Source organism: Ictalurus punctatus, chromosome 23 (assembly GCF_001660625.3).
Source record: "Ictalurus punctatus breed USDA103 chromosome 23, Coco_2.0, whole genome shotgun sequence".
Taxonomy (NCBI): Eukaryota; Metazoa; Chordata; class Actinopteri; order Siluriformes; family Ictaluridae; genus Ictalurus; species Ictalurus punctatus.
The window spans coordinates 510993-528585 of record NC_030438.2 but is presented as its reverse complement, the minus strand read 5'-3'; the positions used below and the strand labels follow the sequence as shown (position 1 = coordinate 528585).

At 37.9% G+C, this 17593-nt stretch overlaps 1 protein-coding gene across 3 annotated transcripts in view; it reads right to left on the bottom strand.

The window, feature by feature from the left end:
- The window catches only part of acad11 (acyl-CoA dehydrogenase family, member 11), a 73572-nt gene extending 55979 nt beyond the window's left edge, over nucleotides 1–17593 (bottom strand). For 2 of the 3 annotated variants that reach the window (XR_001810316.2, XR_001810317.2), the window contains exons 1-13: nucleotides 17113–17593; nucleotides 16924–17023; nucleotides 15308–15433; nucleotides 14850–15011; nucleotides 14443–14607; nucleotides 11400–11541; nucleotides 7450–7571; nucleotides 7037–7143; nucleotides 6295–6409; nucleotides 5724–5801; nucleotides 5442–5580; nucleotides 5135–5242; nucleotides 1732–1830 (exon numbers count right to left, since the gene is read on the bottom strand). Coding sequence is in view for 1 of the 3 variants with exons in the window: in XM_017453426.3 (XP_017308915.1) it covers nucleotides 1732–1830; nucleotides 5135–5242; nucleotides 5442–5580; nucleotides 5724–5801; nucleotides 6295–6409; nucleotides 7037–7143; nucleotides 7450–7571; nucleotides 11400–11541; nucleotides 14443–14607; nucleotides 14850–15011; nucleotides 15308–15433; nucleotides 16924–17023; nucleotides 17113–17237 (1588 nt within the window). In the remaining 2 variants the exon portion in view is untranslated. The remainder of the gene's footprint in view (nucleotides 1–1731; nucleotides 1831–5134; nucleotides 5243–5441; nucleotides 5581–5723; nucleotides 5802–6294; nucleotides 6410–7036; nucleotides 7144–7449; nucleotides 7572–11399; nucleotides 11542–14442; nucleotides 14608–14849; nucleotides 15012–15307; nucleotides 15434–16923; nucleotides 17024–17112) is intronic. The other variant, XM_017453426.3, reaches the window with a different exon arrangement.

Genomic DNA, 17593 nt, shown 5'->3' with positions numbered 1-17593 from the left:
TTTAAAGATAATGGCTACGCTGTGATTTTGGCTATATTTACATGTAAAATTATCGCTCAGTGAGAAAGTTAGAAAGGAATGAATGTGCTGCTCCTCTTTGCCACTCATTCAACAGAGCGGAAGCAGAGAGAGTGTGTCTCCAGGGGGAAAGCAGGACCTTGTGCTCACGGGGCAGTACTGGTCTCTCTCTCTTCTATGGGAAATTGCCAAGGTTTGACCAAAATGTTGATAGATTTGTTGCTAGGTGCTTTTTGAAGGAAAAAAAAAACACAAATAAAAACACCAAGGAAAGTCACTAAAGGGGTCTGAGAAGTGGATAGGAGCTGTCTCTGTCACAATGAGTGAGTGAATAGCAGAAGAAGGAGGTGAGAGAGGCTGCAGCAAGGAATCAAATTTTGAGTGAAAGGATTGTATTCATGTTCTATTTAAAATAAACCCTTTTTTTATATAAATTTTTATAAATTTTGTATTTATTGACTTTTTATAATTCAAGCACTTTTTAAGCACCACTAGATTAAAAAAATGGCTATTTTCAAGGTTTTCCAGTACACAAATTTCAAAAATCCAAATTCAAGCACTTCAAGCACCTTGTACGAACCCTGATCGTTACCCTTCCAAGGAGTGGTCGACCAACAAAAATCACTCCAAGAGCAAGAAATTTAATAGTGTGTGAGGTCACAAAGGAACCCGGGGTAACTTCTAACAACTAAAGGCCTCTCTCACATTGTCGAATGTTAATGTTCATGAGTCCACCATCAGGAGAACACTGAACAACAATGGTGTGCATGGTAGAGCTGTAAGGATAAAGCCTCTGCTCTCCAAAAAGAACATTGCTGCCTGTCTGCAGTTTGCTAAAGATCACGTGGACAAGCCAGAAGCCTATTGGAAAAATGATTTGTGGACAGACGAAACCAAAATATAACTTTTTGCTTTAAATGAGAATCATTATATTTGTAGAAAGGAAAACACTGCATTCCAAAATAAGATCCTTATACCATCTGTGAAACATGGTGGTGGTAGTGTCATAGTTTAGGTTTGGTTTGGTCAGGAAGGCTTGCAATCATTGGGGGAACAATGAATTCTGCATTATACCAGCAAATTCTAAAGGAAAGTGTCAGGACATCTCAAGAGAAAGTGTGTCATGCGCCAAGCCGATGTGCAGAACTGATCAACAGTTACTGGAAACGTTTAGTTGCAGTTATTGCTGAACAAGGGGGTCACACCAGATACTGAAAGCAGTTCACAGGTTCACATACTTTTGCCACTCACAGATATGTAATATTGGATCATTTTAATTGGTTCTTTTTATCTACTTTTAGGACTGAAAATCGGATGATGTTTTAGGTCATATTTATGCAGAAACTTTAAAGCACCAATGTCGTTACCTCTTATGCTCCTTTCCAAAATCTAATGCTTATTACCCAGTAAATACACAGACAATAATGCAAACTGATCTTAGATTGTTAAACGAGATTATATGCCTGAAAAGTGGAACTTACAGCATGCCCAAACTGCACTAAACTAGAAAAATGTGAGCTTTGTTTAACTTATAATGTGAAAATATAAAGGAATGAATTACAAAAAGTTTACAAAAGCAAGTTACTAAGTTTTTAAATTTTAAGATGTTTACATTTTTTTATATTGTTTTAGTAGCCTTGCACTGAACAAATCTTACCAACCAAAACAAGAGCAGCTAGTATATCAATAATACGAAAGTGAAAGAACACTCACCACTACTCCACCACTTCTTGCCATTGATGACGTAGTGGTCTTTATCCTTGTACATGGTACACTCCATGTTAGTCGCATCACTTGAGGCAATATCTGGCTCTAAAAGAGAAACAGAAAGACACAAACAATAAGTGAAGATGACAGAAGAAAGTAAGACAGTGAGAACACAGCTACTGAACTCATCAATTTAAAGATTTATATTTCAGATATACACTCACCTCCCGCATTACATTTACATTTATTCATGTAGCAGACGCTTTTATGCAAAGCGACTTACAAATGAGGAAATACAAGAAAAGCGATATATGAAGGGGAGAACAATACAAGTAGTGCTACCATACAAGATCTTTTAATTGAGTTCTAGAAAAGCAAAGTGCGCAGAGTAGGTGTGTTTGTTTGTTTTATTTGTTTGTTTATTTTTAGGATAATGTGGTGTTGGCATTTTAGGGGTTAGTTAGGTGTTCACGGAAGAGGTGGGTCTTTCGCTGTTTTTTCTTGAAGATACTGACAGATTCTACATGATTAGGAACACCTGTACAACTGCACATTCATGCAGTTGTCTAATCAGCCAATCATGTGGCAGCAGCACAATGCAAAAAAATCATGCAGATACAGCTCAGGAGCTTCAGGTAATGTTCACATCAAACAACAAAATGAAGAGAAAGTGTACTCTCTGTGACTTTGCCCAGGTATTTAATAATAATTACCAGCACATTCATTTTTACAGACCCAAGAGTCCACAGTCCAGTCTAGTTTTCTACTGGCCAAGGCTATATTCCAAGGTTCACAAATTTACAGGTCAAAGTTGACCTACATGAAATCAGCGCAAACGTAAGTGCGTTGTTCACCACCCATAGCAAGGGTTCACTGTAGATCTTGGCACCACTGTTTATACAACCTGCTAATGTTCAACAATTGCAGTGACTCACAGCTTGGTGGAAATTTCACAAACTCTCCACTTTTACTAAGCAAACACACTCCCATATGGCTCAGTCTTGAACTATTCACCATTGCAAAAAGACTGCAGTTTTCCAGATGGGTAGAAAAAAGCATTACAAATCTTCACACCTCTTCAACACATCTGTCATAACACTTTTAATCTGTATAATTAGTTCTTCCTCTAGTTGGGGCCCAAAAAAATCTTGACATGCCAAACAAATTTGTTTGAGCCTTTCAGCCTGTTTGAACTCTTCCTGTGCTGACTGCTTTAAGTCATTACACACCTTAATTTTTCTGTCCTTAGTGTTTCTGTCCACATTGAGGCATGTCAGTGGGGACAGAAACACAGTGAATACAGAGAATGCAGATAATACAGATAATTGTTGACTTACACTGCCATAATATATAAGCAAACAATAGATTAATATTATTCAGATATATTATTTATTATTATTCTATTATTATATGATAAATTATAATATATTTTTGCCTGGCAAAAAAGCCAGCTCACTTGAAAGGGCAAGGACACAGGGGGGGAAAAGACATTTGCTTTCAAAAGGAGCCAATAGAAAAAAGGCTGCCCAATTGGAAAACAACATAAAAATAAATCAATATGAAATTCTATTTTGTATATAAATTGTAAAAAATGAATCAATTATTCAATCAATCAATAAATAAATAGGTGCAATTTTTACATCCAAAAAATAAGGAGTATATCTCAAAGGTGCGCCCACACTCCTGGCAGGCAGCAGGAGGGAGAAGAAATGACTCATAGCCTCTTTTATGGTGTCTTTGACTACTTCTCTCCTTGGCCATTAGTTCAGTATGACTCACTGCTTCTAAATACTCAGTCTGTCCTAAACACAAAACCCTCAACTTTAGGAAAATATGAATGTGCTAAAGTACACGTTGTGCAATCTGGTTACAATCAGGGGTATTTAACAAATCAAAGGTCAGCGATATTGAAATTTCAGTGTTTCACTTTATTAGTATAGCAACACCGAAATCCTAAAGATCTCTGCCCTGTAGACTTTCAGCCTTAACCCAAAACATCTAGCTTCATTATTTAGCTCCTGTAAACCCTGAAAAGTAAGAACAGATGTGTTGAATGAGGTCTAGATCCCATCAACAGGACCCAGACAGTACTGAAGAGAATATGTTATTAAACAGTGACCTCCTCTAAATGTTAATGAGGTTCATTTTAAAGTCTCATATCAATGACATGAAGCAAGACATGGCAAGAGAAAGAAATGAAACGTATGAGAAATGAATGCACGAGATTTTCACATAGACCTGCCTGCATGTCTATATTTATTTATTTTTTAAAAACATCTTAATTCATGCATATTACTGAAGAATGCACTTCCAATCAATCTTGCTTGAAATATCCACCACCATATGGTTAATTCTTTCAGTTTATTAGTACACTGTATGTGTCTGTGTGTTATAAATGGTCACACTATTGCTGACAATGTATAGATGGCAGCAAACAAAACTGTTATGTTCAAATGCTAGAAGAACAATATGAGAAATTTAGCCAGTAGAACAAAACTCACTGAATTAATCAGTGACTATATCAGCACAGAGTGGACAGAGATCAGAAATTTCTTTAATTTACTACTGTCAGGTTTTAAAAACTAAAGGCAAGATGCACTCACAATGCGTCTGACTTTAGCTATCGATTTAATAAGGCTGACTGTGCTTGGGGCACCACTGTGAAAAGGTGGACACATCATATCTAACAAATAAACCCAACAGTTTAAACAGGGCCTTTGTGACTATTTCCACTAACGTGACAGACCCTGAACAGATTAGACATCTGTTTTTAACTTTTTGTTTTGGAAGCAGAGAATATTCACATACTCCTCTGTTCAGTTATGTTTAAACATTCTGTTTTGGTCATCTAAGATGCAATGGTTCATGTCTAAATAAAACTAGACTGTTCTGCTACTGTATTTTTTGAGTGCTTGGTTTAATCCACTGAAATACTTGCTGAGTTCACATTTAAACCACAGTCTACAAGTTGACTTTTAGATTTTCCCTCAGAGAGACAACTGAAGGACTTTTAATGGTTCTAAACTTACATTTACATTTATTCACTTAGCAGACGCTTTTATCCAAAGTGACTTACAAATGAGGAAAAAAAAAACTTAGTGTAGAGAGTGTATGATTATCAGCAGAGTTGATAACTGATTGGCCCCGGTAATAACACAAGCAATAATTAGCAATGTAGTTTGCAACAAGCACAGAATTCACTGTGAATTACGATTTAAATAAGGTTAATGTATGGAATGTCTTGAATGTATTGAACGTATTCAATACTGACAACCAAAACGGAATCTGATACCCTGTTTGTTGTTGATGTCATCATCGTCATCACAGCTGAGTAAATCATCTTCTAGACTGTGTAGTAGCATGTGGAATGTATGTATGTATGTATGTGTGTACAAGTTTGTGTTGTTACCAGTCATGCAAAAGCAGGATCGTATGTCTCCTCGCAGTAAGGGCTCTAGCCAGAGCTTTTTCTGTTCCTCAGAACCAAACAGATGCAGCACTTCCATGTTCCCCGAATCTGTTTCACAGTTTTTAAAAAAAAACAAAAGAACAAAAAACAGTGGCTATTAAATTGACTGCAGTGATCTCTCTCTCTCTCTCTCTCTCTCTCTCTCTCTCTCTCTGAAGAGAGAAGAACCCAAGATCAAAGCAGTACTGTTCTGATTTACAATATTAGTCCTACTTTCATCTGCATTAACAGAGATACACACACAGACCTGGAGCCTGGCAGTTGAAGACCTCAGGAGCGTAGAAGCATCGTCCAGTTTCCTCAGCAATGTAGGAGTAATCCAGCTGAGATAGTCCACTCACTGCAGGCAGAAACAGATTCCACAGCCCAGCAGCACAAGCTTTTGCCTAAACACACACAATTTCTTACAATAGGACAGGCATACTCACAAACAGAGTAATGGAACAGAGCACTTAATGACATTAAATACATAGGATTTGCTTATAAACATTATGGCATGCATTTGCAATGTTTTTGTGTGTGTTTTCACCTTTAGTTCCTCCAGCACAGGAGGTGTTTGCCATCTCTCAGGGCCATCGCAGTGTTTGAAATAGTACTCTGTAATTTCCTAAAACAAAGACAGTCTGTGTAGAAAATATTTATGAAGTGTGACCAATATGTGTAATTAACATTTGGATAGGTTAATTAACATTTGGACGCCCTGAAATTACACCACTGAACCACCTATATATCTGACTTTATTTATCTACATATCTGACTCTTTTTAATTTCAGCCTTGTTTTAGCAAGTATTGCAATAAGAGTTTTGCAATAAGAGTTGCTTATTTGGATTTTCTCTGCTCCTTATGCTTTACAGACAGTGTCTCAAATTGTACCCTATGTTCTACCCTAGTAAATAGTATGTTAGTACACCAATAGTGCCACCGATTGTACTAGGACACAGAATACAGTTTTGCAAAGATAATACTCAAACATTCATACACAAAAGTGCAATTCACTGTTTATCATATTTAAATAATGAATGTTTAACATGGACATGTTCGTAACAAATGCGGTTCTCTCAAAGTGTTCAGTTGCTATGGACTTGACCCCTGAGCTTACCTTCTGAGCGGGCAGTATGTGTTGTTGCATGAACTCTTTAACTTGCTGGAGGACATCATAACCTTTAGCAGACTGGAGAAATAACCTATCAGGAACTTGTACAGCCAATGAGGAGCTGCATACAAGACACACAAACGAAATGGATACTTATTGGCACCCTTCATAAAAATGTGCAAAATTAAACTGAATACCAAAACATGATATTTTGAGCTAAAATCTAAACAAAAATTGCAGCTTTATTTACAAGTTCATCACATGAAAAGTGGATGTTATACAGTGGTAAACAGTCAACTGTCCCAACATTTTTGGAGTGTGTTGCAGTCATAAACTTTATTACGTTATAAAATTAAATTCACAAAGTAAAACATCAAATAATGTGTTATTAATGTGTTTTCAATATAGTACAGGGTGAATTGAATTTTCAAGTGACCCTTTTTGTTTGTTGTTTTTGCATTTTCCATACTGTGGAACTTTTTGGCAATTGCGGAAGTAAATTCATAGCTAGAACTGATGCAATATGCTGAATTTTAAGATCGAGATGCATCACTTTTTAATAGACTACTGTGAAAATATCTGTGAATTTATCTGTGATTAAAATGTCAAATAAATACAAAGATATAAAACTTTAATATTTGCCTAAATGAAATGATACACATATTTAAAAGCAAAATATAATTACTATATAAACAGCAAATATAATTACTTTACTATTATAAGCTGTTTTAGTGAGTATGGAAATTACCTGTGGGCGATCTTCAAAGCCAGCTTAACTAAAGGTTCCACGCTCTCACCAAACTGAGCTGCATTAGGAGCACTGGCATTCCCCAGCAAAGACCTGGCATAAATACCCTACTCCCCCAACACACACACACACACACACACACACACACAGCAGAAAGATTGAGGAGGGATAGATTTCAGTAATACATCAAAAATAATCTAGGCCTGATTCTGGGGTGTTCAGTAAAAGAAATCTGTTTAAACATCACTGAGTTGTCTGTAAAACTGTCTGCAATAACTTCTAGAATATGTGTGGATTTCACATATGCTGAGGTCTGGTTCATGTCACTTAATACACCTGCAGGTCAACAGAAACTAAAACCTAGGCAGGCAATTAGAGATACCAATTGGCTGAACACACAGGATGCTGCACACCTGTGCAATGCAGGCCATTTTAAACATGGCCAAGGCAATAAAGAAATTCTGATGTGGGAGTGAAGGAGAGATTCCACAGCATTGGCAGTAAATGGAGATCAAGTCTTCTGCAGGAGGGATGCCTGAAAGAAAAACAATAATAATAATTACAAAAATGAAATAAAATGAATTGTTCATTATCTAATTGAAAAAGAACCATGCAAATGTCCATAACTGTGTATAAATGTCTTCTATTTCACCCTGTTGTCTCTTATTCTCACAGACACTCTCACAAATTTCGATGTTTCACCATGAAAAAGGTGGTTGTTATAGTTGTTAAAGTTGTTATAACTCAAGCATAGAATGTCCAATCTGCTCCAAACATCACGTTTGATAAAAGTCCCAACCAGTAGACATCTACATGCCAATGTTCAGTTATAGTCATAGTGCCACCTGCTGGCAACAGGAAGTGTCATGTTTTACACGAACTCAGACACTCAATGTTCAATCTGCACCAAACTTCACATGTTTTGTACAAAATATGACCTGAGGCTACATACATGCGAATTATCAGTTGTAGTCATAGCGCCTCCTATTGGCAACAACCATTTCGAGGCCACATATTTTAACAAACTCCTCCTAGAAATTTCATCCGATCTACATCATATTTGGTCAGTTTAATCTAAACACCTTGGCGATGCTAAATTGCGAAGCTTTTGAGTTTTCATTGAAGGGTGTGTCCATGGTGGCCTGATAAAATTTGGATGTGAAATGATTAACATTTTTGAGGCCCAAACATGCTCAAAAACTCATGAAACTTTGCATACCCCTCAACGTTGGAGAACATTTACATATGAAACAGGTTTTAGAATGGAGTGTGGCAATATGGTTCAATAGCACCACCTACAAAATTTCAACGATGTGCGCCTCGCGATACGTTTCAATTACATGTTCAAAAATCGTCAAACAAGTGTAATCTGCCAATACGTACAAAAAAGCCTCTTAGACTCATGACGTAAAGTAAACAGGAAGTCAGCCATTTTGACTTTTCTCTCAAATTTTTGCTCAGATTGTGCCATTTCCAGGCCTCATACTTTAACGAATACTTTAAGTTTTACCAAACACATCCTCCTAGAGATTTCATCAGATCGACATCGTATTCGGTCAGTCTCATTTAAAGGCCTTGATGATGCTAAATTGTGAAGCTTTTGAGGTTTTACTGCACGGCGTGGACGTGCCAGTCTCACAAATTTCTATGTTCTGCCATTGAACAGGAAGTCAAACCTACATTAAGTCAAACCTACAATGTCCAATCTGCTCCAAACTTCACTTTTTTTTTGTACAAAACCTGTCCTGAGGCTACCTACATCCCAATATTCAGTTATAGTAATAACGCATATTGAGAGTTCCTATGAACAGCTACTGAATGCAAAAACACTTGGAATCAACTGCAGACATTTTATCTCCTTAATTTGTCATGAAATAACAAGGAAAAAGGCCACACCTGGCCATGAAACGGCTATCAGTCAATTGTCCAATTGCTTTTGAGCCTGTGAAAATGGAAGAACTCTGTAAAAAATGGCTATAATTCCTAATTCATGCAATATTTTTGATAAATCCCTTGAATTAAAGCTGAAAGTTTACTCTTCAATCATATCTTGATTGCTTCATTTCAAATCCAACGTGGTGGTGTACAGAGGCAAAATTGTGAATATTGTGTCACTGTCCAAACACTTATGGACCTGACTGTATCTTATGAGTATGTGTGTGCATTGAATTTCCCTAATTACATTTAGAAACTTTCCGATGGCATAAAAATGTGTCTTTTTTGCTGTCTTTTCCGCTGCTGGTTTTGGAAGTGTAAACCAGTGTGAGCGATATGAATGAAGGTCAGACGTGTCATTATTCAACTCGTAGATGGTTGGGATATGCCTTTACCATCTCCCAGTTCTCTTTGAAATGAGCCCATATCTAAAAGCCCTAGAATAGAGATCAACTAAAACTGCACTGGGCAAACAAAATGAAATGATGATTCACTCTTCACTCTCAGCATAGGGTTTGCAGTGGTGCTAAAACATATTCCCTCCACAAAGCTGCATAAGCCAAATCTTCCAACAAGGTATAATCCCAGTCGACATTTACATGTTCTTCTAATACAACTTTACATTTTTTCTGTGTCATCTGTCTGTATCTTGTGAGCACCGCAAACAGCAATTACTCTCTCAATTATAGTGATATGCAGAGGTGGGTGATAATGCGCTGCATTTACTTGAGAACTTTTTTTTTTTTATTTACTTTTGCTGGCCATACTTATACGCTTGCTCAAGATAATTTTTAAATCACAGAAATGTATTTTTACTTCGCAACATTTAGTGGTGTTCCTCCGTTACTGTTAAATGTTAATGAATATACATAGTTTTAATAATTAGTTTTTATCACATATAATGAGGTCGCGCATTGTGCGATACACTGCAGTGGTCTGAATGCGTACACAACAACCGCTCACCTTTTTAGCGTTTCAGTCCTGCCCCCCCCCCAGCCTCCCCTATCTATCTATCTGATTTTTTTGCTTTTGTGTTTTTGTACTTTTTTTTTATTACTTTCCGTAACTTTTTTGACTTTTTAAATAACTTTTATGACTTTTTTATATAGATATATAATGGACAGGTATGGAACTTGAATGATCAAAAATGTTTCTGAACACTATAACTACTTTGAACAAGAGAACTAGGCTGTAATAACATGTACTATTTTACATGTAAAACATGTTGCATTCCATTTGTCTTGCATACTAAAAACATTTGTATACAAATTATGCAAATTGTGACGAAGGGCACGTCTAGATAGCCAGGACATTGTTAAATCTCCGGCTCTCAGCCATTCACTGAACAGAGCAGATGCAGAGAGAGGTGTGAGTGCAGTGGGAAATCAAGACCTCACACTTGCAGGGCAGTACTGGCAACATCTGGCAAGGTTTTTCCCAAAAGTCGCTAGATTTGTCGCTAGGCGCATTTTTTTTTTTCAAAAAAGTTTGCTAAAGGGGTCTGAAAAGTTGCTAAGTTGGCAAGACTGGTCTGCACTGACAGATGATGCCCTGTCTGTGTTTTGTTTCTTGAAAACAATTTGTGCCCCCCTTCTCTCTGCTGCCCCAGGGTTGAGAGCCACTGATATAAACAGAAAAGACAGACATTCAAGGAGAGATGTGATTTACAGTTCTCCATTTAGTCTGAGATTCAGGTTTTTCCTTCATTTTAATCAGATCCGAAGTAACTGTTAAGTTGCTACTTGAGTAGTCTTCTCATTGGATACTTTGTAACTCTTATTAAAATAATTATGAACATTATTACTTTTACTTGAGTAATTATTTTTATAAGTAGTTTTACTTGTATTGAGTAAAATTTTTGGCTACTCTACCCATCTCTGGTGATATGATAGACAGTAAGTGATATAGAAGCTCTGCAAAATTAGTTTACCTGCTATTACACCTTTCTACCACTAGGGGTGCTTGCATACGCATTGTCAGGAGTGTGTGGAAATATTGCTCACGCATAAGCAAAACTTGATAAATTGATTTTCTCAGTTTGACAAAGTAGCTTCAGTGTAGTTAGCTACTTATTCTTAGCAGCCTGTAGTGTAGCTGCTGTAACTAGTGTAGCTACTGTAACTACAAAGTTAATTATTACACTGTTAATTATTAACTAACAGCATGTATCATGTCAGTTATAAAATAGTTAAATAGTCTGACAAATAACACTTGATATGTGAGATTTCAAAGTAAAATGAGGCATTCTGAAAAATTCTTTTAAAAAAAAATTAAATAAATACATTTACATCACTCCTTGCTATCAATGGATACTTCCCCTTGTGCTGCAAGTGGCCACTTGATATGCATTTTCAAGTTATGAGTGGAAGTCAGTAAGGACAGTCTAAAATATTGAACATAGAAAAAGTGGACAGAATAGAAGGCCTACCCTCTATCCCTGTAACTCCACCCTGAACAGTTATCATATTGAGATGGGAGGGGCAGTAATGGGGCATGAGGAAGTAAGTCAGGTCTGCGAGTGGTTGCCCAGTTGTGGATAACTCCCAATCCAATACAGCTAGCACCCGGGCCTGTAAACAGAAAAAAGGACATAAACACATGATACTGAACACAACCTGTAAACAACTATCAATAACAAACATTTTCAGAATCTCTATTTTTAGATTTTTTTAAATACATGCATGGCAGGCTTAATGGTTAGCATGTTTGCCTTGCACCTCCAGGGTTGGGGGTTCGATTCCCGCCTCTGCACGGAGTTTGCATGTTTTTCCCATGCTTCAGAGTTTCCTCCAGGTACCACGGTTTCCTCAGCAGTCCATAGACATGTGTTGTACGCTGATTGGCATATCTAAATTGTCCAGTGTGTGAATGCTTGTGTCAGTGGGTGTTCCCTGGCTTGTGCCAAAAGTCCCCTGGGATAGGCTCCAGGCTACCTGCGACCCTGTTTTAGATAAACGGTACAGAAGATGGATGGATGGATGGATGGATGGATATGTATGGCAAATCCATGTCATGGTCATGAGAGAGCTATTTATGGATGGATATGTATGGTAAATCCATGTCATGGTCATGAGAGAGCTATTTATATTTTTTCCTTACATAATAGTTTTTTATGAATACTTATGGCAATGATATGACACCATAATAACAGAGCTATTACTGTGACCCTAAACTGATAATTGGGCTGTGATGTCACATCATCCAGTCTACACTATGGCCAAAGTTTGTGGACACCTGACCAGCAAACCCATATGAGAATTTTGCACATTCCTTTCCAGATTTACTTTGCCTTTTGTTGTTATTATAAATCTTCTGGGAAGGCTTTGCCCTGGATTTTGGAATGTGGCTGTGGGGATTTGCCCACTACAGCAGGTCAGGCAATGATGTTGCGCGAGAAGGCCTGAGGCATTTCTGCATTCCAATTCACCCCAAAGGTGTTCAGTCGGGTTGAGGTCAGGGCTTTGTGCACGCCACTCAAGTTTTTCCACACCAACCTTGGAAAACCATGTCTTCATGGGCTTTGTTTTGTGCATGGGGCACTTTCATGCTGGAACAGGTTTAGGCTTGACCCCTTAGTTCCAGTGAAAGTAAATGCTACATTGTACAACTGCTACAGCATACAAAGACATTCTATGCAATTGTGTTCTCCAAACTTTGTGGCAACAGTTTAGGAAAGACCAACAATTGAGTGATGGTCAGCTTTTATTTCCTCATATTTATGCCTTGCATGGCAGCTCTGCTACCATTGGTGTGAGTGTGTGTGTGTGTGTGAATGGGTGAATGAGAACCAGTATAGAACTGCTAAGGTTAAAAAAGCACTATATAAGTGCAGACCATTTACCATATAACAATCCACCATTCGAAGAAGACCACAGAAATATAAAAATACAGAGGTCATACAATAAGATGCAAACCACTCAAGAACAGTAATAATCAGAAGGCTAGATTAGAATTCACAAAAAAATAAAGAGATGAACCACAAAACTTCTGGAACCAAGAAACCAAGGAAAGAATGGATCCGCTCATTATGCAAAACATAACAGCAAAGTCAAAGCATGGTGGAGGTAAGTATCATGGCCGGGGCTTTCATGGCTGCTTCTGGAATGGGCTCACTAATCTTTATTGATTATGGAACCCAAGATGGTAGTAGCGGAATGAATTCAGAAGTCTACAGAAATAATATGTCTTCCAAATGACAGAGAAATGCACCCCTTTCACTTTGAGGTTGATTTTCCACCTGAGCAGTATAAAACCTCTTCTGTGTGTGTGTGTTTGTTTGTGTCCAAAAAATCTGTGAAGGTTATATCCATGCCCTTTTCCCTCTCTATCTTACATCATGCCATCATGACAGCACGGTCATGCACTGTTCGGGCTGACAGGGGCACGTCTTTTATTTTCTGAATGACTTTTTCCTTGTTCGGAAAATCCGCAAACAGTTCAGCTGCCATACTCAACATGCATGACTTTACATATCCTCATTCAGTAAAAGGTTTTCCTTGTCTTACAATCTCCAATAAGCCAGCAAAGCAGACAGCATTCAAACTTCCAGTTGCGCCTGTCTACGCTCACAGCTGCTGCTGTCTGGCTTGAAGTTACATTGGCGCTCCGTGAATGCCTTCCTTCGGCTTTCACCCACAGGGTACTTCGTTGGAAAAGCTGCATGGTGGGTTTCGAAATGCCTCTTAACATTTGATTTTTTTTAAAGGAGGCAATATGTTCTGTGCAAATCAGACACAGCAAAGCACCAGAGCGTTCAATAAAAGCACATTTCAGTCACTTTGAAATCTTCGATGCTCCTCAGAATTATTTATTTTCGCCATCTCCACAATCTGGCTAGGTATCAGCTTGAATCTGAGCATGAGAGGTTACCATAGAAATGAAAGTGGTTTGCCATTGATTGGTGATTGACACTTGCGCACAGCACTGCATACATATACTGGCCGGAACAGCTTGAAATATATTATTGTAAATTGATGTTTCATTAACTCCGGTAGTCTGTACAACAAAGGATTTGTAATTGACTGCATTTTCTGCAGAAAACTGATCTCTCGTGATGTGTTTTTAATGATCATACATTGGTGAAGGGTGAGACACCTGGCGAGCCACATGATTTCGGTGAAAGAGTTACATGTAGCTCACGAGCCATAGGTTCCCGACCACTGCTGTAGTGTGTGAGACTGTAATGTGTGTAAATCCCAGATGATCAGCAGTTTCTGATCAGTTTCTATGCAAACCAGCCCATTTGACACGAATAAATATATTATGGTCAAAGTCACTGAGATCAATCCCTTACTCATGCTGATTATTTTTCACGTGAGTATTAACTGAAGCTCTTGACCTGTATCTGCATGATATTATCTATTGTACTACTGCAGGCTGATTGGATAATTGCATGAATGAGTAAGGGTACAGGTGTTACTATTAAATTAGCTGAAGAGTGTATACAACCATGTTTGATCTTTTAGTAGTACCTCTGATGGATGGAATATCAGGTTGTCAATTCGAAAATCACCATGTACAAGGGTCACTTGGTCATCAGTGGATGGCAAATTGTTGCTCAGCCAATCAGAAAGCTCATCTACAGCTGGAATGCTTCTGTTGGCTGAGGCTCTATACTGCTTTGTCCACGTGGACACCTAAAAAAAGACATGTTTATCAAGGATCTGCACAACAATCTACCTTTACCCTTACTCTATCAGAATATTGTTTTCAGAATGCACACAGTCAAATGTTTATTCCATACAGAAATTATATCTCATTTCATAGCCCTCAGCTTTGAAACCTATGTCAGTACCTCTCTCTAGCACAATCAGCAAAATTTTGGTTTTAGTGTAGGTTTGAGCTACAATTTATAAAATATGTCCCATTGGACTCGTACCTGTCTCTTGGCATAGCCCGCCCCTTTCCCATATCCTACTAGGCCGAGTGTGGTGAGGTTTACAGAGTGAAGTCTGGCTAGCACCTCAACTGCAGCAACATACAGAGCACTGCGTTCTGTTGCACTGATGCCTGGTAGCCTTGGGTCTCGAAATATACGGCCCTGTCTCACACACACACACACACACACACACACACACACACACACACACACACACACACACAGAGAGAGAGAGAGAGAGATAAATAAGCATCAGTGAGAGCTTAATGTTAACAATCTTAAAAAATTCTTAACCCCAGTCCTCTGGATCATAGTTATGTCTTCTCAATTCTAACACACCTGACTTAAATAATCAGAAACTATCAAAAGGTTATTATTTCTTTTTAATACGTAATACTGTTTTTTTTCTTCTCTTTTCATGTTGTTAGTAACACAGTGATAGAAGACTGAGATCTGACCTGAACATGCTCCATGATGTAAAACTCTGTGCCAATAACATTTGTGTCTGAGCAGAAAAGCAGAGGCTGAGGAACAGGAAAATCAGTGGAGTGCAGGGCTTTCTGTACAACATACTCCCTATCCACCTGTTCTCACACACACACCACAAAATCAGAATAATAAAAACATGATTAGTATTTACACATTGCATTGGACCAGAAATTAAAAGCATTTATGTGAAATGCACTTCATCACTACACTTTAATATTATTTTAGGAGACTGGCTTATTAATACATATTAATACCTATATTCTTATTCAGTTACGTTTCCATGAAAAGAAACACTTTTTACTTTACATTCCAGAGCTGCAACAACTAATCGATAAAACTGATAATAATCGATTATGAAAATCGTTGTCAACGAATCTCGTTATGGATTAGTCGGTCTGCGCGCGGCACGGGGGAGATTTACTCATTACTTTACTTCTGTTCAGAAAACACGCTCTGGAGAGTAAATACTAAAGTTGTGTCCCCTAGTGGTCAGTGGTGTAATTGCAGGTGATCCGTAGGGAAGTTTGTTTAAATAATATTATGTATATATATTTTTTGTTAAATGTATAAAAAAAATATTCAAATTAGATGTTTTAAAATTAATCAATTTGGTTATTCACAAATATCACGTTACCTGAGCTGACGATCGTTCATTGATGGATTTGTTTTAAATTTATTTACAAATGAAATGATAATTTGCAAAAACCTACGAGTGGTAGACAAGTTAAGTGTCGCATTAAGGGATAAAATAAACAAAGGATAATAAAATAAAATGTCAAATAAAATGTCACAATTAATTATATAGTCTATAATTGTTGTGGAGTGAGGGGGTCCTTGTGGATTGTATGAAATATACTAGGGGTCCAAAGCTCACAGAAGGTTGAGAACCACTGGTCTAGTGTATGTATTTTAGAACGGTAATATCATCTCAGATGGAACACATTAGTTTTTTACTAACCTGAAAGTTTGCCCCCATCCAATTAATCAAATAATAATAATCGGCCAACTAATCGATTATGAAAATAATCGTTAGTTGCAGCCCTACTACATTCACATTTAGACCTTTTTTGTCTATTAAAGTAACTGATAATTGATTTTGATAATAAAAATTAAAATAAAAATTTGGATTGTACATCCAAAATGACTCCGTCTGTCAATTTCACAGAATCACATAAAATAAAGAAAAAACACAGAGAGAACATAATTTTCTTCTTCCCATAATTATCTGGAAATTCAGGTTCAAATTTCCGGTTCAACACGGCTTAATGACATCTTATAGATATTTCATAGAGGTGAATGTGTGCATGGTTGAGGACACAAATGAAATGTCCATATTTCCATATTAACCTATGTGTCTCCAAGGAGACAGATGCACATGCAGAACTTTACACACACGCACACACACACACACACACACACACACGAGTAGTGAGATATAGGGAGTGAGGGAGTCATTTGGGATTCAGCCCTGCAGCTGTTTGACAGTTGTGCAACTGTGAGTGAAAGTCCACAAGTCCAAACTCTTTCTGAAACCACATGAATAGATCATGTTACTGTGCAAACAGAACAAAGCAGAATAACGAACCTTATGAGCACCAGGAAGCAAAGATCCATGAGGTTTCTTTCTCAGTACAAAGCTCTTATTTGGAGTTTGGATGAGAAATGTTGGGTTGGACTGACCAGACCTGTAACAGGTGAAGTAAAGCGCGTTCCTCATTCAGGAAGTGACATAAACACTGTACATTTATTTTTTTTAAAAAAAAAAAATGCACACCTGTATTGCCGCACAGAAATTTCTGTGTTTTCAGAAACGCTGTGAAGTCTCCCTGTCAAATACCGATGCAGTTTCTCTACGTTAAAAATATGCTGCTGGCGAACAGGGGTCGTCTGATCATCCATATTTCCTGCGCGGTGAAGCTAGAAACGACATGGGGAGCGTTCCAAATCAATCAGAATGCGCACACCACTACAAAATGGCCGACACACGATATTGTGCACTATGTAGGAGATAGGGAGCGGTTTCGGACATATCCCTTTTACCCTACTACACAGTAGGCGAAAAGCAGTACACCAAAATAGTATGTCCGAATTCTCAGTATTCATAAAACAGTAGGCGAGAAATGCCCGGATGCACTACTGTTTCCGCTTGGAGTCTGCAGTATGGATCCACTGGACACGGTGGATACTGCGCTATCCCATAAGGCTGGCTTGGAAGAGCTGTCAGAATTCGCGCCGCGTAGAACGTCCTGATTGTA